At 38.9% G+C, this 25,039-nt stretch overlaps 2 protein-coding genes across 7 annotated transcripts; both read right to left on the bottom strand.

Annotated features, from left to right (window-relative positions):
* Nucleotides 1-16,350: 16,350 nt before the first annotated feature.
* Nucleotides 16,351-17,244, bottom strand: LOC127792329 (uncharacterized). Its single transcript, XM_052322791.1, has one exon. The coding sequence runs from the start codon at nt 17,129-17,131 to the stop codon at nt 16,598-16,600; it is 534 nt and encodes a 177-aa protein (XP_052178751.1). The 5' UTR covers nt 17,132-17,244; the 3' UTR covers nt 16,351-16,597.
* Nucleotides 17,245-19,716: 2,472 nt separating this feature from the next.
* On the bottom strand, nt 19,717-23,169 carry LOC127792601 (uncharacterized). Of its 6 annotated transcripts, none has more exons than XM_052323159.1 (3): nt 21,096-23,169; nt 20,324-20,798; nt 19,717-20,238 (listed from the first exon to the last, which is right to left on the bottom strand). In XM_052323159.1, exon 1 carries the CDS (start codon nt 21,780-21,782, stop codon nt 21,348-21,350), a length of 435 nt encoding a protein of 144 aa, XP_052179119.1. In that variant the 5' UTR covers nt 21,783-23,169; the 3' UTR covers nt 19,717-20,238; nt 20,324-20,798; nt 21,096-21,347. The 6 variants fall into 6 exon arrangements, with proteins under 6 accessions (XP_052179119.1, XP_052179120.1, XP_052179121.1 ...); XM_052323160.1 differs by having other exon boundaries at nt 20,324-20,477; XM_052323161.1 differs by having other exon boundaries at nt 20,324-20,425.
* Nucleotides 23,170-25,039: the final 1,870 nt, after the last annotated feature.

Genomic DNA, 25,039 nt, shown 5'->3' with positions numbered 1-25,039 from the left:
TAGGGTTCCGTTAATTTTTCGGGAGCCTCCTACAACGATTCGGTTTTACAGCCTAAATGGCAGCTGTGTTTTTGCTGTTCCGAAAACTGTTCCTGATTCAATTTCTTTCAATACCATAAATCCTATCTCGATACACTTGTCGAGTCCATATAATTTTTCTTAGACAATTTCACTCCGAGGCATTCCCTGCAGTCGATTTGGTACTAATAACTACTATCAAGCCAATTTTTCGGTATTCTGAACTCATCGAAATTACGTGGCATCCTTATACGAACATGGGGTATTACATTCTTCCCCCCTTACAAAAATTTCGTCCTCGAAATTTGCCACATGTCCTAAATCTCAAAATTTTCATTCTTGAAATCAACACCTGACTAATCAAATAACTAGGAAAGAACATACCTCAATACCAGCCTGAATCTCCCAATCTCACGAATCCTTGATCCTTTTCGGAGTTACACTAACTCAGATTACCAACCTTATCACGAAAGTTCTTGATCTTAATACAATTGACTTTTATTAAATGAATCATCAAAAAAGTATTCTTATGTCATCAAGCTATTTCAGTATCCTTGGGTCCTCAAATATCACAAATATACGTCATCACATATCATCGAAATTAGCTATGCCTTATCTTAAGTCATCACCTGATATAACTTCAAGTTTTTGTTAACTGATCGCAATCATCATGTCATATCATTATCTCATTAAGAAATCTTTACATTTAATAGATTGTACATGTCTCCAAATCTTCCTCTCGCAACTTAACTTTTAACATCAATCGAAATCTAACGTTGTCTTCCAAGTCTAACAATACTAATATCCTTGCATCGCTTGCTCATTTGTTACTTGGTTGCCAAATTAATAATAACTCCTCGCACCTTTTGAAGTGATCCTCAAATAACATTTTATATCATCAGATTAGTCATTTGATCCTCAAATTTGTTTGAATTGATCCTCGAGCAATAATGTTTCATGCCAACTAACTTTAATCATAAAGAAATCATCTGATTACTTTCTTTGCATCTAACCATCGGCTCTCTTGACTGCCAATCAGTCGTAGTACAAGTTCACTTATCAACTCGCAATCTCTAGACTTGCTCATCGATTCTATTGTCTACTTGTCTTGGCAATAGTGCTATTAACTTTATTCGTACTATTTTAACCTCTTTGTCCACACAATCTATGACGTCATTATTATCCAATCAAAAATCTTGGGACCATTTACTCTCAAGCATTACAATGAAGAGCGTCACACATAACCTTAATATTACCAGGGTCCACTTTACTCCTTGATTGTGCATCATCATCATGGCCTCTTGCAGTTGTTTAATAATTCATCAAGTTCGAGGTAAAGGTATCGATTCTTTAATTATCACATCTTTCAAAGCTCGATGATTTACGTCCTCGATCAAACCACTCATAGCTAAGCATCTAATAACCTCAATCTATTATTGGCATGTAAGAAATAATCCCGATAAATCTTCCGAGAGCACATTCTGAAATTTCTCACTTCCTCAATTTTCTCACGGCTTTTCATTGACCACAAGTTCCCGTACCACATATTGACAGGCTCCTTATTTTCATAACTTGCTTACATCACTTTAGTGATCGTCTAGCTACACATCTCCCGATTTGCCCATCAGGGTTATCTAGACTAACCGTTTAGCCCAACAGGAGTTCCATTCTCCCAAAATCGAAAATTCGAGATCTCCATTTTGATCTATTAAGAACGCGGCGTTTCCTACTGCAATCTGACATCCTGGCACATTTGTCATTACCTGTCTCTCTCAAGCACACCAAAGATTCTTAAAGACATCTATCCGTAACCATCTTGCTAACTAGAGTGGGTAGGTACTTACGTCTCCCATAGTACTCCAATTCTTAGGGGAATTCCTCGAAAATCTCAAATCGATTCATCTTTGAAGATCTCTATTCAGATCATGTTACCTGGTTCCAATTATTAAAAACAACCGAACCTTAAACTCGCAAGAACTCTTTACCAAATGATACTTTAAACCTCAAATAATGATTTAGGTCCACATACCGATGCACAAGGCATAACTTATTCGCGAGTCTTCTCTTACAAACTTTCGAATCCTCAAGCCCACTTGGCACACCAAACCGTAATCACAACCTCTGTTGGGTAGGTCTCCTTATCATTCCCTTAGGGTCGATATGACCTATCAAGCAACTCTTTCATTTTTCGATTTCCGAACTCTACTTTGAACCGAGGCTACCATCAAAGTTTTAGACTCGGCATGATCCACTACCTGAAATCCCATTTACCGAGAATCCACTGACTCTCGCATTTCGTTCTTCAGATCCAGTTGGCTATCAGCACACGACCACTCATGATCTCACTAGATACCGAGGTATTCTACTCCTTAAGCTTCGCACTGTTCGTCGTGTCACGTACTCCCAAGATGACCGCGAACCCTGATACAATTCTTTAAATAGGATACTCAGTCCCTACTCAATCCATTTCATTTCGGGTTAATTCTCTAACCTCGATCAATCACAGTTAGTGGTACACCTCGCTCCTAGACCATTGGGACTTAGACCCATACAAGGTATAGACCCTACTGGGCTGTCCCAGATCTTCAGCATCTGATCGTCTCCCAGGCAGTCTGCTACGATGCTTCGATCGACGGGCTTCCCGTACCTTATCGGAAGCTATCCATTAACCATCTGCACGTGGGTCCCTAGATCCAGATCTGTCACTGCGAACATCGAACCAGTAGTATCATCATGCTGCTAGGGTTCTTATCCCGTCTTTGTGAGTCACATCGATTGTACCACCGTCACCTCATCAATTGACTTAACTCATACGCCATCACTTGGCCATCTTCGACCTCTTGCTTGACCCAATTCGTTGGATCCCTGATTTACTCATCTTATTTTTGAGATACTAAATGGTCCTTGAATTACTTATCATTCGATCCTAACTCAACATCTAGGCTATGTCATATCAGACTAATCATCTATGACTTAATCATTTTTGATAACTACCAGCTATCCTATCTTTCATCGCAATGATTTCGACTAATGACCTCAAATCAATAGTCTCTGAATCTCTCGGATCTATAATCATGGTTACCGAGTCACCTGAATCGTCTCATTGGATCCTAACTTCAATAGCTAGATCATTGTACTAGCTCCTATCAAACTTTTACTATTCATCGAGAATAGTAATCGTATACCGAAATAGTGTTTATACGTGAATAGTACACCAGGTAAGTTCCTAGGAAAGAGAGGTGGGTCACAAATGGACACACTTAAATACCAAGTCTTTCCTTAGCCAGAACTTGCCTAGACATGTACTTCCACTACTCAACATTGAAATCCAATAACCTCTAAGCCTTCAACCGACAATCCCCAAATTTTCAAATAGGGATCTCGTTTTACGAACCATGAATTTCTTTCCCTTAAGCCTTTACTTGGGGGTCCTACTAACTGGTTCTGTCAACATCGGATCCTCTTAAGTCTCCAATTCGCTCTTCCCTAATTTTCAAATAGGGTTTAACTCTAATTTCACTATATCCGAGTCACTTAGGTCTTCAATAAACTTAAGCTCTGATACCAACTGTAACAGCCCATTTCTTCAGGGCGTGTTATGCCTTAGGAAATTTGGTCTTTTTTTTTTTTTTTTTTATCTTTACATTATCCTGAAATTCCCTAAGACCTTATCTAGTGCGAGATATCTACACTAGAAAATAAATACAAAGCGGAAGCTGAATCGAACCTGCTCATATAACTAAACATGACATTCATTACAAGGTTAATTCATAAGCGTCTGACGATAAATGCAATGTACATAATTCTTAAACTACTCATATTACAACATAACATGGTACATTTACTCGCTTCTTGACGTCTCGCATCACTACATATCACCAATCTCGGAATCATCTCTGCAAGTCCCGGCTGGAACGTCGAATGTTCCAGGGGCGAACCCAAGTTAGATGATGAACCATCTAAATAAGGGTGCTAAATGCAATGTCATGAGTGTATGCAATGTCTTTCATCGTAGGTGTCAACTGCATCCCTCATGCTGCCTATCATTTTAGCGGCCACCTCCTTCGAAGCCGGGGTGTATGGGTGCACCCTTGATAAGACAGCGGCGCCAGTTCGTACTCCCTACGGCCTCATATGCGTGTGATCAACAGTATCAACGTGTAATTATGCATTTCATAGTCATGTATGCAGTCTATGTGATGGATACATATCAGGGCATGTCAATATGATAAAAAACATTTTCAAGGAAGTACCACTTACCTTCTCAAGCTTATCGGGCTACCTCGATCTCCGTGCCTTGTCTCGTGCATCGCCTCGATTTGCGTGCCAATCTCAAAATTTGCATCAGTCTCTTCAACTTTAGCCTCAAAGTATCCTAATCACCACAATTATTTAAATAAATATTAAAATCCATTTTTCCATAATTTCTGGCATTTCCTTTAATTTTTCCTTCTATTTCTTCCTAATTTTCCTCAATAAATCCAAACTAAATATTTCGAAACTATTTTCTCAAATATTTCTCTACGAAAATTCATAAAATAATATTCTGAAATTTCTGAAATTTTTTAGGAAATTTTACTGACCTTAACTTAGCATCTCTGGTTTCCTCGGTATGCGTATCATCTCCTCGAAATGCGTGCCCGAGCCATTTTCCTTGCTAAAATTTTTGGAATATTACCGAAATATAATTTCCTATCTTTTGAGATTTTTCTAGGATTTTTTTTCGATATTTTTCCATTTATTTTTCCTTTTCTTTTCCTATCTTTCTTTTTCTTTTCTTTCCTTTTCTTTTCTATTTTTCTTTTTTTTCTTTCTCTTTCCTCTCTTCTTCTTCCTCCTTCTCTCCCATGCTTCCCGCGCGAACACCTGCAACTTCTTCATCTTCTTTCTTCTTTTCCTTCTTTCTTCTTTTTCTTCTTCCTTCTCTTCTTCTTCTTCTTCTTCTTCTTCTTTCTTCTTTCTTCGCACAGCACCCGCCCCTGCAACTTGCGCGCCAGCCATGCGCGCGCACGGCCGAGATCCGCCGGCCCTCCCTTGCTCCCACCGGCCGCTGCGATCACCGTTTGACGGCCTCCCCGGCCACTGCCGCACCAGCTCGCCATCACCGCGAGCTAGCCGCTCACTGTCGTCGCCCGTAGCAGCCTCCCCTGCTCGCGATGGTTGCTGGAGCTTGCGGCCATGGCTGCCATGGCCGCGCCTCGGCTGCTTCCGGCTGCGACTCGAGCTTCCATAGCCTCCGACGACCACTGCGCCACCATCAGCGAGCTGCATCTCGCCTCGAACTGCCGCCTCGCTACTGCCCTGTTCGTTGCCCGACGGCCATGGCTGCGCATAGCAGCTTGCGTCCGTTCGCCCACGGCTGGGCCGGCCACCTTCGGACTCCATCGCCATCACCGGTTGTTTCCCGAGCCTCCAATGGCCCCGTCGACCTTGCTGGATGCTTGCCGGCCGCCCCTGCCCCTCTTGAGCTCACGGCCATGGCCGCTTGAAGCTTACGGCTATGGCCGCTTGCTGCCACTCGCAATCTCCTTCTCTCTCTCTTCTTCTTACTTCCTCGCTTTCTATCTCTCTCGATCCCACGGTCCCGCACTGCCTCCCCCTCGGCCACGATCACTGCCAATTTATAGGCAGTGACTCCCATAAATATCACTGTTACAAGCTTTCCCACCACGCACTTAATCAGAAAATCCCACAAATCTTGCTGCTAACTTCCTTAAATCCTGCTGCAGCCATTTCCCTCAAATCCTGCTGCCATGATCATCCAATTCCAGCCCGAAATCGCGGCCATTAATGCTTCTCAGAAGCTGGCCACGCACATGCGTATATATGTGTTTATATATGTATAATTATGTATAGTATACTAATATTTATAAGAAATTATATCATTAAATTCTAATTTTCATTTTATATCACTTGGGCAACTTCCTTATTACAATCATGCCCTCAAACATCGACTAAATTTGCATTTTAATACCAAAAATTCACAATTAATAATTCAATTCTTAGTTGAAAAGGACGATTTCGCCCCAGTGACCATACCGGGCTGTTGTTTAATCCCGAAACCACTGAAGGGTTGCTTATTACGAAAAATCGGAGCCCCCTAGGGTTCCGTTAATTTTTCGGGAGCCTCCTACAACGATTCGGTTTTACAGCCTAAATGGCAGCTGTGTTTTTGCTGTTCCTAAAATTGTTCCTGATTCAATTTCTTTCAATACCATAAATCCTATCTCGATACACTCGTCGAGTCCATATAATTTTTCTTAGACAATTTCACTCCAAGGCATTCCCTGCAGTCGATTTGGTACTAATAACTGCTATCAAGCCAATTTTTCGGTATTCTGAACTCATCGAAATTACGTGGCATCCTTATACGAACATGGGGTATTACAGCGGCCAGCCGCTGGGGGAGGCCACCGCCTCACCAAAATGACGTCGTTTCGGACGTCCAAGGCTGATTAAAATTAGCCAAAATCCCTCAGCCTCGCGCGCCTGCCCGCGGATTCGATCCCGCGTCCGCATCCGAGTCGCCCTCGCGCGCGACCGCTTGCGACCGCACCAACCTTCACCCTATATAGGTTTTAACTTATATTTAAGGTGACTTTTTTCCTCTTCCGCAATTCACGCTAGCACCCCACAACTTCCATTAATCACACAATCACCCCCTATAATAATTACAGAAATGCCCGAAACTTCTAAAAATCCCACAACTTGATTTATTTTAATTTTTTTCTTTTTCCAGAAATTCCTAAAATAACAAAATTAATTATCTTAATTTCTTATTTCCTTAAAATCACATAATTTAATTTTATTTACTCACAACTGATTATTTTGATATTCCATTTAAATCAATTACCCCAAAATTAATTTAAATTACCATTAACGGGGCGTTACAAATCCTCCACCCTTTAAAAGAATTTCGTCCCCGAAATTCGTATCTAGCTAGGAAAATAACTGAGGGTGAAGTCGCCTCATGTCCTCCTCTAGCTCCCAAGTAGCCTCATCAGGGGTATGTCGCTACCACTGGACCTTCACATAGGGAATCGTACGGTTACGGAGCACTTTCTCTTTCTGATCCACAATGCTAGCAGGCAACTCGGTATATGACACATCCTCTTGCACCACGAGCGGATGGTAGTCAATAACATGCCTGGGATCTGCCACGTACTTGCGAAGCATAGAAACGTGAAAGACATCATGTACGTGGGCTAACTGAGGGGGTAAAGCTAACCGGTAAGCTAACGATCCGACTCGCTCAAATATCTCAAACGGTCCCACATAACGAGGACTCAACTTGCCAGATACTCCAAAGCGTCGAACACCCCTCATCGGCATAACTCGAAGAAAAACATAATCACCCACCTCAAACTCCAAATCCCGGCGTCGTTTGTCAACATAACTCTTCTGACGGTCCTGAGCTGCCTTCATCCTAGCCCGAATCAACTGGATCTTCTCTGATGTCTGCTCTACCAACTCCGGTCCAAGCAATGCTCGCTCCCCAATCTCGGTCCAACAAAGTGATGATCTACATGGTCGCCCGTACAGCGCCTCAAAAGGTGCCATCCCAGTACTGGCCTGGAAGCTATTATTGTAGGCAAACTCCACTAGCGACAAATGGTCATCCCAGCTCCCATAGAAATCCAGTACACAGGCATGGAGCACGTCCTCCAAAGTCCGTATGGTCCGCTTCGACTGCCCGTCAATCTAAGGATGGAAAGCTGTACTGAAAGTCAACTGGGTCCCCATAGTACTCTGTAACGTCTCCCAAAATCGTGAGGTAAATCGAGGATCCCTGTCTGACACAATGCTAGCTGGGACTCCGTGCAATCTCACCACCTCGTCAATGTATAACGTGGCCAGTCGATGAATAGGATAGGTCTTCTTGACAGGTAGAAAGTGCGCTGATTTAGTCAATCGATCGATAATCACCCATATCGAATCGAATCCCCGACTAGATCGTGGCAAACCTGAGACGAAATCCATAGCTATGCGTTCCCATTTCCACTCCGACACAGATAAAGGTCGTAACAATCCCGCGGGCCTCTGGTGCTCAGCTTTGACTTGCTGGCACACTAAACATCGGGATACAAACTCTGCTACGTTCCTTTTCATGCCGCTCCACCAATATTGACGCCGCAAGCCCTGATACATCTTCGTCGCCCCAGGGTGGATAGTATAGGGAGAACGATGAGCTTCCTCTAGGATCCTCTACCTGATATCACTGTCACTCGGCACACAAATCCGGCCACGGAACAATGGAAAACCATCGTCCCTCTGGCTGTACCCCAATAGACCAAATCTCTTCATATCAGCCATGATCCCGCCAAGCTCCTCATCTTCTCGCTGTCGATCGCGAATCTGATCCTCAAGATCTGAATGGATACTCATGGAAGCACAATAGAGTGTAGGATTATCTGATGCCACTGAGATAGTAAGATCACTCATCTGCTCCAATAAGAACCACTCCTGCACCATCATAGCTGCAGCTGATGCACCACGACGACTCAATGCATCTGCAACCACATTGGCTTTACCTGGATGATAGAGGATCTCGCAATCATAATATTTAAGCAGCTCTAACCAACGGCGTTGTCTCATATTGAGTTCCCTCTGTGAGAAGAGGTACTTAAGACTCTTGTGATCAGTGTAAATCTGGACTCTATCACCATAAAGATAATGCCTCCAAATCTTCAAGGCAAACACTACGGTCGCTAACTCCAGATCATGTGTAGGGTAATTCTCTTCGTGCCTCTTCAACTGTCTGGATGCATAAGCATTCACTCGATCGTCTTGCATCAAAACACATCACAACCCTGCATACGAGGCATCACTATACACAGTAAATAACTCACCACACCTGGGTATCGTCAGTACTGGCACCGAAGTCAAACGCTGCTTCAACTCCTGGAAGGACCTCTCACAAGACTCGTCCCAAATAAATCTGACGCCTTTTCTCGTCAACTTCGTCATGGGTGATGCAAGCCATGCAAAGCCTTCTATGAATCGTCGATAATAACCGGCAAGGCCAAGAAAACTTCGAATCTTCGTCACTGTCATCGGTCTCGGCCAATCCATCACGGCTCTAGTCTTTTCTGGGTCTATTGAGATACCCTCACCTGAGACCATGTGTCCCAAGAATACAACTTGGGTATGTCAAAACTCACATTTAGAAAACTTGGCATACAACTGCTCCTCTCTGAGCTTCTGCAGAACCACGCTCAGATGTGCCTCGTGTATCTCAGGGCTCGATGAGTAAATTAGGATGTCGTCAATGAAAATTATGACAAAAGAATCCAAATATTCCTTGAATACCCTATTCATCAGATCCATGAATACTGCAGGTGCATTGGTCAGCCCAAATGGCATGACCACAAATTCATAATGGCTGTAACGCGTGCGAAATGCGGTCTTCGCAATATCCTCATGTCTGACTCGCACCTGATGATAACCTGACCGCAAATCTATCTTGAAAAACATCGATGCACCACACAACTGATCCAGTAAATCATCCACACGGGGTAGGGGGTACTTATTTTTAATTGTTACCTGATTAAGCTGTCGGTAATCTATACACAGCCACATAGACCCGTCTTTCTTACGCACAAATAATACTGGAGCCCCCCAATGGCGATGTGCTCGGTCGAATAAACCCTCTCTCCAAAAGATCTTGTAACTGCACCTTGAGTTCTTTTAATTCATTAGCAGCCATACGATAAGGAGTCTTGGAAATAGGCTGCGTACCTGGCAACAGATCGACTGCAAAATCAATCTCCCGGTACGGTGGTAGTCCCGACAACTCATCTGGGAACACATCTGGAAAGTCTCACACCACAGGATAGGCAGCCAACTCCTTCTTCTCCCCAGCTATTACGGTTACAAATGCAAAATAGGCTTTACACCCACGTCGTATAAGCCTCTCAGCGTGCAAAACTGATATCATCGGCGTAGTCACCACTGGCTTCACACCTTGGTATGTCACGACTGGTCTCCCCAGATGCTCAAATGAAATTACCTTCTGACGACAATCAACTCGAGCATAGTGCTGTGAGAGCCAATCCATACCCAACAGCAAATCAAAATCCTGGATCGCCAAAACAACAAGATCCCTTAAAAATATCTGGTCATGAATCCCTATCTCGCAATCCCTAACCATCTCACTCCCCAACAATACCGTCCCTCCCGGGGTCGAAACAAATAAATCATATGGTAAGGGGGTACACAGGATCAGGATCTTATGCAACAAATGAGGTGCTATAAAAGAGTGGGTAGAACCTGTATCAAATAAGGCACGTGCATCGTGACCATGAAGAGAAAGTATACCTTATACCGTATCACTGCCTTCAGCTGCCTCGGCGGCTGTCACCGCAAACGCCTTCCCTGCTGTAAGTCAACAAACTCGAACACCTTCTGCTCTCTGACCCAAGCCGGTATATAAGTCTCATTGAACGCCGCGACAAACTGTGCCCATGTCGAGCCCCCATCACCATATCGTTGTCTGGTGGTCTCCCACCATCGCTCGGCATCTCCTCGCAACAGGAAAGTCCCCAATCGAACTCTGTGGGCCTCTGCACAGCCTATAGATCGTAGGTGCTTCTCCACAGCCAGTAGCCAATCCTCGGCCTCTGTCGTGTCAGCACCTCCACTAAACTCTGGTGGACGTAGGGCCATAAAATCCTTAAGCAATGCAGCACCAAAACTATTCCCATCTCTCGGAGTACCTGAATGTGACGCTTGGGCCGTAGCAGTCCTACCATCATGACTGCGCTCCTGACGTAACTGAGATGTCACCAGTACGTCTACAGCCCGTAGAAGACCTACCAATGTCTCCTGCATGTCCGGAGGCCCTGACTGTCTCTCATCTCCTGTATCTGTCGCCCGTACTTCAGGAGCAAGAACAAGATGCCCTCTACCTCGCATCGGCGGTCTACCACGACCTCGTCCACGACGTGCGTCCATGAGTCTTACATAACCAAAATTAATTAGAACGTACTTCGAAATTAAGGACACAACCTAACACTCTAACTCTACCTAACAGCCTTAGTGTACAGTTACTTGTCCCCCAAATTGACTCAATGACGCTCTGATACCAATATTGTAAGCACCCCCGCCCGGATATCCCAACCGCCCGGTCTATCCGAACGAGAGCGCCTACATAAGAAAAGAGAAACAAACACAAGACAAAAATACCCTGGCATGCATACATACGAAAAATACAATAGCGGAAGCAAAACAATGTACATGCACGCTTACAAGTACCTTGCTGGAACAGCAGTTAAGGAGTATATAAAAATATACAGACACCTGTGCCAACGATAAAAGATACAAGGAACAACCGGGCACAGTAAAAAATGAGAGTCAAAACTCCTAACAAAACATCAGAGAAAACGGGGGCAGCTAACTGTACACCCTACCGACAGGCTGGCTGCTAGGTGGCGCGGTTCTCGCCCTCGACTTTAGCTTTACCCTTACCTGGAATGATGGAAAGCAAGGTGAGTCGCAAGACTCAGCAAGTTTATATGGAAAGGAAGGCGGTAAATGAAATAGAAGAGGAGATCATCCCAAATATAAACCCACATGTACACACAAGTCATGTGACGCAACAACGCAATAGTGCCGCATAATAAAACATATACCGGTCCTTGGGGCCCACATAAAACACCTGGCACCCAAGTCCCATACCAACCTACCGTTGCCCTGAAAGGCAACATAAATCACCACAAACCTGTGCGCACTGTCCCGGGTCGGTACTCCCGTCACCCGTATCCCTGCCGGTACGCCCGACAGCCGAGCCAAAGGCTCCCTTGGAACGGTACTCCCGTCCGAGAACTAATAACTATCAGTAACCATGCAATGCATATAAAATGCAAGGCGTAATGAGCACCAACGTGATACAAGGCGCCCATACATCCAGGCATCAGGCCATGCTCCTCCCACGTAGTAAATCACACGCGATGCATATGCCCATGCTGGATGCAACCTGACCAATCTAAAATGTCTGTGATCAAGCATAACCAAATCATGATGATCCCATCATGCAGCCCGAACCCATGTGCATACCAAACCATGCAACAAAAATAAAATAATCAGGCATGCTATAATCACATAACGGTAGAGTAGGTCAGCAGTGCCTAACACCGGTCAGCAGTTAGTGACCAGGAAAGACCATCTGACGGCCTAAAATAGACCATACAACAGTCTCACCGTCACTGAACGGCTAACCCTTGCCCCAACCGCTCTAGCCAATAAATAATCGAAAATCCATAATAATACCCGACAGCTAAGAACCTAGCCCCGAGTGAGTACAACATCATTCCCATATGATTGGTGGTGATACAAACCCCCGTAGGCAACCAACGAATAATACCCTCGAAACCAAGTTAATAAATTAAATTATTAAACACACCGTTTAAATTCCATAATTTATTAACAGCCAAATCTAATGAAGGGAGGTCAAATAAATTGACATCGAAAGAATCGACAATGAGGGTATAAAGAACTTGTCTTTCCGGAGATAATCTTAGGCTCGTTTTGACCAAACGCGGTCAAAATTATACAACTGCAATAACCCAATTATTTATCAAAATTAATAAAATTGAACTCCAAATAAAATTTTGACCGCAGAGAATATTAATTACTAGCTTAAGTACATACCTGGCTAATTAAATCGCTGAAGAAATCGGATTTAATCGAATTTTCAACCTCAATTTCTCACAATTTCACATCACGCACGCTGCCTCATTTTCTGAAAATTTCTTACTGTTCGCACGCAAAAAGGACGCCGAAATTGGCTTAAAATTCGGCCAAAAATGAGCGGAGCAGGGGGCGCCACGTGGCAGCGCGCGGCCAGCCGCTGGGGGAGGCCACCGCCTCACCAAAACGACGTCGTTTCGGACGTCCAAGGCTAATTAAAATTAGCCAAAATCCCTCAGTCTCGCGCGCCTGCCCGCGGATTCGATCCCGCGTCTGCAACCGAGTCGCCCTCGCGCGAGACCGCTCGCGCCCGCAACAACCTTCACCGTATATGGGTTTTAACTTATATTTAAGGTTGCTTTTTTCCTCTTCCGCGATTCACGCTAGCACCCCACAACTTCCATTAATCACACAATCACCCCCTATAATAATTACAGAAATGCCCGAAACTTCTAAAAATCCCACAACTTGATTTATTTTAAATTTTTTTCTTTTTCCAGAAATTCCTAAAATAACAAAATTAATTATCTTAATTTCTTATTTCCTTAAAATCACATAATTTAATTTTATTTACTCACAACCAATTATTTTGATATTCTATTTAAATCAATTACCCCAAAATTAATTTAAATTACCATTAACGGGACGTTACAATAATAGTCGATGAACAATAATAGTCGATGACTCTTGCAAGGGATCTGCAACGATTAGTAATGAAGGACTTGTGAATCTAAAGATGAGAAGTTGATAGAAAAATAGGTGAAGAAAACGAAGATGGACGATAAAAGAAGAAGTGAAGCTCCGATCTATGATAATTGACAACTATGTATGTGAGCTTGTTCTATGAAGATGAAGGAAGATGTGAAGAAGAAGTCTCTGAGGGTTTTGTGGAGATTTGATGCTACCAGATTCGAACTCGGGTCTATCCCTTGGAAAACATAATAAATTTTAACCCAAAAAAAAATTCATTTTGATTCTCATATTAATTTTGTTTCTTTGTTTTTTAATTTTAAAAACAAGAATCAATTTGAACACAATTTCTAATTTTCTAATCTTGTGATAAATCTTTCTAAAAACTATTTCAGTTTTCTACAAGTAAATAGCTCCTTGGTTTTTTTTTTTTTAAGTTCATTCATAAATTAAATTATTTTAAAAATTTATGAACGAATTTAATAAAAAAATATCATAAGCTAAATGACCAAAATAAAAAAAATTATAGACAAATTGGGATGTTCTCCCTTTTAGTAAATATAATAATAACAACAAAAATTATTATTATTATTATTATTATTATTATTATTATTATTATTATTATTATTAATAAACAAAGTCCACAACGTAAATTAAAAAAAAAAAAAAAAAAAGGAATCATCACCATCGGTGGGTTCCCCACACCCACAATTAAATCTACCAAATTTAGAAGAGAAAGTACTGAACACATCAACTTAACCTTCAACTGTAGATGGAGTGGAGTGGAGTGGTTTGCTAAATGACCAAACTCTAAAGCTTCATAGACATATATAGTAAGGTTTTAAATAGTGAAAGCTGACATGTTGGCTTTGGTAATTGGGAGCATATATGATATGATATATGAATGAGGCTGCATTCTTGAACTGCTTGGACTCTCAAATGGAGCATTTAAATTACAACATATGTTGAATTTTTAAATTTATTAATATAATTTTAGTCTTTATAATTCAATAATTAAAACTTATCAATTTATTATAAACTTATCAATAATATTATTTAAAATACTTGTATAAAATTAAAGATTAGAGATAAAATTTCTGTTAATGATCTCTATTTAGATAATATTTGCTAATCAAAATATAAATCAAAAAATATAATATATGAAAAATATTTCAGACTTTTATCATTTTCAATGTATTTGTTAAATTTATCTGACGATCATTAAAAAAGAAAAAGGAGGCACATGTTATATAATACATTCTAAAAAATTTTAAAATATTTTTTGATCTTATCTTGAACATTTCATATTTAACTCTTTTTTTTTTTTTTTTTTTGTAATTTGATGATTTAAATTGCATTTTCAAGTTTCTTGAGTTAGAGTGGAGCGTTACACACAGTGGGCTGAGGCCCAGTAGTGATTAGTGGCAGTGCCAATTGCAGAGGGTGTCGTTGGGCTATCTGTTGACCCCTTTATGGCTTTATGAGTAACATTTTGAACTGATTTGGTTTGGGTCTCTTCTAGCCAGTCATGAATATTTGTTTTCTTTTCCTTATTTTTTAATATAATTTTTTTAAAAAATATATACATACATCATTCAAACAAAAACTTTGATAAAAAAATTTAAATAAGAATCAGACTTAAATAATATATTATATGTATATTATATTAGTATTTATTATTAATAAATAATATTATTTTTGTAAGCTAATTTTTGATCTTGAGTTGATTCCGATCTAAACTGGACCAAAACTAGTTAAAGTAAAAATGTAGACTGAGGATTAGATTGAATTTTGATCAACCCAAATCAAAATTTAAGCATTCGTAGGAGTGATTTAGTTTAGTTGATAAATTTTATTTTGGAGTCTCATCATTATTTCATTTTATTTTTTTTTAATCTAATAGTGTCTCACTCATTTGAAATCATAAGTTTAATAGAGTGTGGGCCAATGATGCTACCAAAATATTAGGCAATCGCAAGAAAAGAATTCACTAATATTTTTTCCACTGAATTTTACATAAAAAAAGACTATTACTCTTGAATTTTAAATTTGACATATTAGAAACTTAAATCTTAATAATTTATATTTAGTAACTATTTAATTATTTAATCAACATTAAACTTATAATATACGTGCCATTAAGTACATGAAAATAAAGTAGCAAAAAAAAAGAGAAATGGTGAGTCGATCACAACTCGTGGGTCATTGATCAAAATAAAAAGAATGAGGAATGATAGGTCAATTATGGGTTGTTGATCGAAGTAAAAAGGAAGAGGAAGAGTGGGTCATCAGTAGAAAAAAAGGAAGGGTGGGTCAATTGCAACTCGTGGGATGCTGGTCAAAGCAAAGATGAGGGTCAAGATAGGTAGAAACCGTGATAGTTGATGACGGACTCGATTCGTTTGATCGGGTTGATAGAAGATTGGAGATGGGAACAAAGATGGCAACCAAAGACGAAGAGGAAGGCAGAAAGAAAGATCTATTTGATTAGTTCTTCTTTTATTCTTTTGTTTTTTTTTTCTATCTCACTTCGCATATAACTCACGCATTATTTTAAAATAGATTAGATAGACAATAAATATAAATTATAAAAATTAAATATTCAGTATGCCAAATTTAAAGTTCAAGGGGGTGATAAGGTTTTCATATAAAGTTTATAGAAAAAATATGAGTTTGGCAATAAATAATTTTGCATAGTTAAATTGCTAACCATCTCCTACAAGCAATAAACCCTAAACATTAACCTTAATCTCGGCCTTTGTTGGTATTGCCGTCCCCAATGCCCAGGCCTCACATGATACCAATTGCGAACACTCTGGCGCGCGCGGACACTAACTCATGTGGCACATTTACAAGAAGGGAAAGTACGTATGTACCCCAAAATAAAGGAAAAGAAAAGAAAAGAAATCTTTCGTCCACAACTTAGAGCAAGTAATGCTATGAAATTACAGAGAGAGAGCAAAAACTAAAAAAAATTAAAAATTAAAGATACACTACAAATGTATTAATAGTTCTTACGTATTTTTAAGATGTACATTGTACTCGAGATGAAAAAAAAAAAAAAAAAATTCTCAAGTGAGGAAGAACTTACATTCCTACAAACAGACCCGAGAAATTAGAAAATTTTCCCAGAAAATGCTGAGAAAATTCCTCAAATTCATCTCTTTCCAGAAAAGCCTCCAGAACATGGATGCAATTTAATTTACAGAGCTAATGTAGAAGATGCAACCTCTTCTCTCCCCCACCGAACGAGTGCAAAGAAGCCCAAGACAGCGCAAACGGCGGCGACGACATTTCCTTCCCTGATCAACATTCTCGCCGCAACCCCACAAATCTCCGCCGTCAGTTTCCTCGCCTCCGCCACCAGCGCCCGCCGCCGCTTCCCGCAGCACGCCAGTAACACCAGGACGCTTATCCACGTCATCACAGTGGCTGGCACTGCCACGGTCAGCGCCGCTGCCATCGCCAGCACCCCCACCACCGCCCCCACAGCCGCCGAAGCGCCTAGGGCGGCCGCAGCTGCCGAGCTTCCCTCGTACCACGATAGGACAGATCTGATGATGCTCCACGAGGAGAACAAGAGGACGGCGTAGAGGGCGGCGAAGAGACAGACCCAGGTCCTTCTCTTGCTCATTAGCCTCAGGACGAAATCGCAATTTCTCTGTTTCTGTGTTTGAGCTCCTCCTTCCTCTCCTCCTTCTTCTTCTTCTTCATCTTCTATGGTGATTCCCGCCATGAATTTCTTTGTTTTTCTTGAGGATTTGGCTTGGATTTCTTTCCTTTTTCTCTATGGATTTGGTTTGTTTGGGATCTGAGCTCTTCTGAATCTGAATAATAATATTATTTTGCTCGGGTCAGAAGAAGGATGAGAGTTTAACGGTTCAACGCCCACACGCGGACTGTTGGCGCGTGTTGTGTCACGTAATTCCCCAGGCCGACCCTTTTGACGAACTAGTCTGCGGTGTGGACTGTGGACCAATCTTTTTTACCACTTTAAATTACATATTCTAATTAAATACAAATTAAATTTAATTATAAGATAAAATAAAATCAACTTAGTAGTATTTATTAATCAAGATATATAAATAAAAATAAAATATAAAAAATATTTTAAATAAAAATATTTTATATTGTATTTATTAAATTTATCTGACGATCTTTTAATAAAAAAAATTACGTGACTTCTTATCTGATTTTTTTCGAAATAATTTATCTTTTTTCCTTCAAATAAATTTATCATGATCTTTTCTTATAGATAAAAAAAAATGATGCATGTGTTTTCTAGTATATTTAAAAAAATTTAACAAATAATTTGATAAAAATATTGAAATGTTTCGCAGACTTATTTTAACCATTCCATATATTGGTCCAAAAAATATTCTAACATTATCTTACTCATTTTGAAAAATACTATCTTAATTTAATTAAATTTGTTAATAAAATATATTTGTAAGATATATTTTATCTAAAAAAATTGATTATGTCATAAGCATTTAACTTAAATCCAATTTGTGAACATTTTTTTTACTATACCAAGATTTTTTTGGAAAAAAAAATTACCTATAAAATAAATTAAACTATAACTATCATGTGTCACACATAGTGAACCGTTAATTAAAAAAAAAATATTCTTTCACTTGCATATGCATGAAACAATCAATGATCTAGGTTTTATCTCTTGAGCCCAAATAGCTAGTATGTCTATGAGGAGAAATCACTACCAATTACTATCATTTTTTTTATATTTTATTTCATTTAATCTAGGATATATGACAGAGAGAAGTGAGTGAGGAGAAAAAAATAATGATATTTTGGTCATTTTGTGTAATTTTTAAATGATGAGGGAGGTCACTACTATTTTCAAAACTTGTCACGATTATTGCCATTTACCCATTAATAAAACAACAAAGTATACATTGTTAGTTATGAAACCCTACACATAGTTCATAGTTGTATCCAACAATCTATCCTTTTCTTTTATTTTGTTGCTTTCTCCGTTTCTCTCGTCCTTTCTCTTTTATCTCTCTCTTTGTCCTTTCTCTTTTATCTATCTCTCTCTCTCTCTCTCTCTTTTTTATAACATAGGTGTTTGGACTTTCAATTTAACTAATTTTAATAAACACATGCAAATTATCTAATCCATATAAGTCAAATAAAGCTCAATCACGTGGTTGGTAGAGTCTCGCAACAATCCCAGGGGATACGTAGTGCTTACATAGACCTTATCATACATTGTGACAGGTGCGATTCTCAAGAATTTAGTTAAAAAATACCTTTTATATGCAATACAAGACTCAAACTTACAATTCTAATAATATGATAAATACCAAATTAGACAACCTCGAGAGATTATCTCTTTCTCTTTTTCCCCTTCAAGAGAATCTAACAATTGTTGGGTTCTATGAATGAACCCCAATGAAATGATGACCATTATAGACATTTGCCTCTTCTTTTTTTTTTTATGTGAGAGAAAAAAAAAAAAGTGTGAAAGAAAATCATAGAGGTAAAATGAAAAAGTATGATTTTTTTATTTATTAGTACGAATATAATAAGCAAGTGAATCCAATGCACTCTGGTCTCCATAATTATGATTAGAAATGTAAATAGGTCAACAAATAGATTTCATTTACTCCTTTAAAGTTAAGATAATTATAAAAAAATATATTTTAAGTCAAAAACAAAATTTATGTAAATATTTACTAATTATTAATTTAAAATTAAAATAAAAATGGGAATTTGGAATTCAAAAAATATAGATATAAAATATATTTTAAATTTCCAAGAAATATATATACATACATATATAAATAAAATAAGTAAATGACCAACATTTTACCATCCGTAATGATTCGATGATAGAATGAAAGCGCGCGTCGAGGGGTGAGTGTGGGGGCGGGCTGGGGGCGGGCTTTTTGTTTTTTAATAGTCGGCTTTGGTTTAAAGGTTTCGCTTTCTCTACTTCGCGTTTGGCGCATGTTGTGCTTTCTCCTTTTCACTTTCCCGGATTCGTTGGATATTTCCATTTCAATGCCAAACGTGGTCCTACCGTTGTCGCCCTTAATGTGCACAGCTCCATAAGAAGACCTGACCACATTTACTTGAATCGGTAAATTCCATTATTCTGAGTTTCCTTTCCATATTTGTTTAAATTGTATTGAGTATTTTTATATTTTTAAATTATATTAATCTTTTTATTATTAACAGAATATTAATGAAAAAATTCTTCATCATTCATTTGATTTGGATTCCATCAAACCCAAAAACTCCGGGTTGATTGAACCTATCATTAGAGTGAGAGAAAGACATTTTGGGTATTTAAAGTTTAAACAATAAATGAGCATTAATATTCATAAAGATTAGTATCCTACCAATGATAATCTCTACCAAGATAGTAGATATAATAAATATTACAGCAAATAAAGAGATTCCTACCAATGATAAACCCTAATATCATAATTCACTCACATGGAGGCCCACCATAGGCATACGGAGACAGGCCGGAAGACATGGAAATTAATAAAAGAAGAATGCTTATTGCTAATGCTACCTTCCTTCCACACAAAAGATAATGGCCTCCAGCTTTGTATTATTTCCTTCATGGTTGTGAATAAGAAATTCAGTCCCCAAGCAGCTAACAGCTGAGCTCTCACGTGAAATCAACATAGCTTTGTATTATTTTCTGTTCAGAAAACTGTTGCAAGCATGGTCTTGCTTGCAGAGAAGCAGTTCATTTCTTTAAGAAGATGCTGGGAAAGAGTACTTCATTGCTTCCTGTAACTTACCGATGCAGAAGGGATGTTCATTCGGAACCATTCTAATCGGGGAAGCTCAGCCGATGCTAACCTAAACAAGATGCAGTTCTTCGTTAGTAGGCATCTTGGTGAATATATGAAGGGCGTGTCAACCAAAAGTATGATGTTTTACTAACCATTAAATCTATTGCGTTGAAAACAGGAATTTACAATCAAAGAGCAATGACTCTATCAATCATCATACGCTTCAAAGTTGCCTAAGCCCTTGTCGCGAATAACTGGATCAAACATGAAATTTTTGGGGAATAAGAAGCAGAAGATCAATTATACCTGATGGAATAAGATGTAATCAGGACAAGAATCACAACAATCTTCCCAAACCAAGTCTTTCATAGTATGTATTTTTGAAATGGTTGAAAATATGAAGTCTCATCCGTAGAAAGATGCAATGGGTAAGAGCTCAAGGCATCTCTAATCCAACCTCAGTTTTGCAACACAGTTCAATGCACTGATTGAAGATCAGAAGCAGTGAACAAAATCTGCTTCGGCAACAATGCACAAAGGAATCAAAGTACAGGTTCTCTAACAATTAAACACGGAAGGCATGCCAATCAAGGAATAAGTAATCATCTGTGACCATGAGAGCCAGAGCTACACAGGACAATAAGCAAGTCAGTTTATCCTTTTCCATGAAAAAAATAGGGCAAGATGAGATATACTATCATTTTTGAGTAGTAGCATTCCTCATTCTAAATGAGTCTAAGTCAGCATGTGTACAGAATAATTGTTTCTAAATGCATTAATTTCATCTTCCAATTTGTCATACATTACAAATGAACATTTTGCATAGGGTTTTACATTACAGTTACTGAAAAAATTGCCACCCCTCTGCATGAAGCATGATCAGAAATTGGCAAATACCATCACAAATAATGAGGAAATCATCACCTCTCAGCATGAAGCACGACTGGACATTACAAGATCATATTGTCTGTCATCCGGTTCCTAGAAGCTTGAGTATCATCCCAAATTTTTAAGAAAATGAAACACCCAATATGGAAATCCACATAATACTCAATTATTTTAATGGAATTTATGCAACTAGAATTGCATTGAGCGCAATTAAGCTACAGATCTGCAATCCACAGCTTCAAGGACAATGTGATTCAGCCACGGCGGTCAATTACACTTCCTTTCACATTAATCATACATCTCCCTCCAGGAACAAATTAGAAAGAAAACCCATGAAAGTGCCAACACAACATCACCAATCAATTGCCTTGGCCAATCATGAGCCAAATCTTCTAATCGCCTCTCGAAATAAACTCTCCAGAGAGCCATTGAGACGTGTAGAAGAATGCAACCTTTGGCAAAGAAACTCTGAAACTCCCTGTCCTTGACAAAAGCCACCATGAAGAGTAAAAATCCAATCACAAAGAGAAGCAACCCGGCGAATGAATCTGAGATTTGTATCAACAACTGATCGTGCGGCGTGGATCCCATGAGCTTTCGAGCGGTTTCAGTGCCATGACCAAGTACAGAAATTTCTTTGAGATAGAACATTATCAAAGCACCACAGCTCACAGTAACGGCTGAATGGAGCATACAGATTATGAAGAACCCTGATGAACCCATTGATAAAAAGTGGCACCGATTTTATCAAGATGACCAATTGGTAGCTAAACTTCGCCTGTGGATTCCTACTTGCTGCCAGTTCCGAGCCCAGATCAAGGAGAAGGGTTTCAATCAGCCTAAAACTCGTCAGATCAAACAAACCAATTGGTAGCTCAAATCCTTAACACTTCACCAATTAAAAGCTGACACTTCACCAATTAAAAGCTGCAAATCAAGGCTTATGAGGTAAATGGCTAAAAGCCAAGTATCATATACAGTCTTGATGGTAGCTCAACGCCCATCGATCTTATCAATTATGCAATGGAAATCGAGGCTTTATCAACAAAATGGCTATAAACCCAGTATCATTTACAATTTAGATGACCTAAAATCAAACTTACACTGAGATCATCACTCAATCAGATATTGCTGAATGAATCCCCCTAAAAGCTCAACTATTTACAGCTCGAGCAAATGGCTATAAAAGCAGCATCGCTTGAGTTCAATCTCAACCCGGAATCACGGAGATCCGGAATTGGGATTCGAAATTGAGTCCTAGCCCTAGATATCATACCGATTCAGAGAGCCCGATCCCATCACATCCTCAAAACCCTAAGAAGTTCGCGATTTATAGAACCAACTGTCGGTGCCTCCTGGGCAATTTCAAGCTGCAAAACCCTAAAATAAGATTTTAGAGTTACGATGCGGCGGTAGATATGGAGAGAGAGAAACTGATCTGGAATTTGGGTTTGGACGTATGTAGTGAATCCATAGGCCCTGGGCTCAAGGGGACGAACGATCATTACTACGAATGGGGCCTTGTTCCTGTGTGCACTGGGAAATGGTAGGTGGGTTTTGCCGGTTTGAGCTGGAAGGGTCCCTCGTTTGCTTGGAAGGAAAATCAAAGTACTTTCCGAGAAAATAATGCTTGGGCTTTGGGGGTATCCCATCATATTTCCTTGTGCCTCCATTTGATCTTCCCCAAACAATCAATCATAATCTATTAATTTTCCCAACCAAATGGACTCTCCAAATGGTAAACCCAACAAAACTATGATGCATGCAGAAAGCAACACAAGGCCCACGCAGTATGTTGCTCTTCTTCTTTGTGTTTTTAGCCCTAGGTTTGATACACTTCTTCATCCAAGTTCTTCACTTTTTATCTCCAACTTGGTCCATGAAAAATCATTTTTTCCACTTCACAATACCCAAATCAAAAGAATAATCTTACGAGTCATGTTTGATCACGATGGCATCAGTCATGTAATTTTTCGTCATTAAAGAGATTAAAGAGATCATATATTATTATATTAATAACATCTCTATTTTAGAAAAAATCCACAAACCTACAGTCTTGACCTGGGAACCCACAAAAACAGGTTGCTGGGCATTTCAGGCAAACCAGAAATTGTCCAGAATAATTAAGATGGGTTGGCTGCACCCACAAGAAATTCTAATTTTTAATTTAAGACGATTAAGAAACGGGTCGTACCCGGAAGCTATTAAGTACATCAAATTGATTCCCTTCTTTGAATTCAAATGCAGTTGAACCATCAAATAATTTACTTCCGTTATAAGTCTTCCCTATGGCTAATAATATATATGGTTTTCATCTGTTACATGAATTTGGCATTGGTTGTGAACACAACTATTAAATTGGTTCCTAATTATTAAAAAAAGATGTAACCGTGGTACTATAATATAATATTAGTGTTCTTCTTTATATATATAAAATTTGAACATAGTGTGTTATTCTCCTTTCAATTACATAGTGGGGCCCCACAGAGGTTTGAATTCTCACTTTTTAGTTTTCAAATTTGGACACTCAGCACTTATAAATTGGAGCCACGTTCTCAAAATTACACTAACCCAACCACACTTCTTGATAAAACAAAAAAATGTTAAAGCATATATATAATTTCATAAAAGATATTTTATATCATATAAATTTAACATTAGAGGTAATCTTGTATATGGTCATTTTATGTTGCCCGACACGATTTATAAGGGGTAAGTGTGTAGGTTTCACACATCTTTTGAGCCCTCGTCCCTTTTTCATTTGACCAATATAAAAGTTATTTGTTACGAATAATAAAATAAAATTAATTTTATATAATTTTTGAATAATAGAGGTACTAAATGTAATTTTTATAATAAATAATATTTCTCTAAGGATTTTTTTATTGGAATTGAGTTCGAGAATCTTGTCAACCACTAATAAGATTGTCAATGACACAAAGGGTAGGTACGAAGAAAAAAAAATCAAAATGAAAAAGACACTAAAAGTGTGAAAAACAGAGTTCTTCTATTATTTTAAAATTAAAAGTAAAATTATTTTTTATTTTGAAACAAACGAACAAAAAAATAAAAATAAAAAACCAAATGCCTACCAAACCAGTGATAGCTCATTTGTTTAATGTGATAATTGCGAAGTTTGGAAAGAAAAAAGAAATTTGGAGGATGATGACGTGGCAGCTAGAAAGTATAAATTATTTAGTCATAGCATTTAAAGCACATGCAGACAACAAAACATTCAAAGTCGACGCCCAAAAGTCTGAATAAAACTGAATGCTTCATTCGACAATTTGGCGCTCCTTTTCGTGGAACAATCACCCCCACCTAACTTCCCCCAACGTCTTAATTTTTGTCACCAATATCATGCCCCATGCTGTTCAATTAATAATTTTGTAACAAACTTCTAACTTCTTGTATCTAATGTGTGGACCGTATCGGCTCAATCTCGGCTCTCGGCCCACGATTCAATCTCAACCTTCGATCCATCACCTAATCTCGACTCAATCTTGGTCTTATACCAATTTATAACAACATTATTACTGCTATATGTTGGATACTCTTACACTTGTTCTAGATTTCATTCTCATTAATAAGGGCCCTATTCTCATTAATGACGTATCTCATTCTTATATAATAAAAGTCTCCTTAGCATCATGTCACCGTTAGGGAGTCCTGTCGACACTAGATATCCAGTTTCATTACTCTACAATGCCTAATGCAAATATGCATGCAAAAGAATCTCTTATCTTTCTATGTAAACCAACTATATCAAGAGTTAAGATATATTCTTTTTACTTTATTGATACTCTATCATTTTAATCTTTTATTTACTTAGGGGGCATTTGTTAAAATGAGCAAGATAAAGTGGTATCAAGATAAGATTGAGATATTTTTTGGATTAAGATATGGAATGATCAAGATAAGGCCGGGAAGCATTCTAAGATTTCTATCAGACTGTTTGTTAAATTTTTTAGAATCTACTG

The sequence above is a fragment of the Diospyros lotus genome, chromosome 15 (genome assembly GCF_014633365.1).
Source record: "Diospyros lotus cultivar Yz01 chromosome 15, ASM1463336v1, whole genome shotgun sequence".
NCBI lineage: Eukaryota > Viridiplantae > Streptophyta > Magnoliopsida > Ericales > Ebenaceae > Diospyros > Diospyros lotus.
The sequence above is the reverse complement of the archived record's forward strand: the minus strand, read 5'-3'. Positions and strand labels throughout refer to the sequence as shown.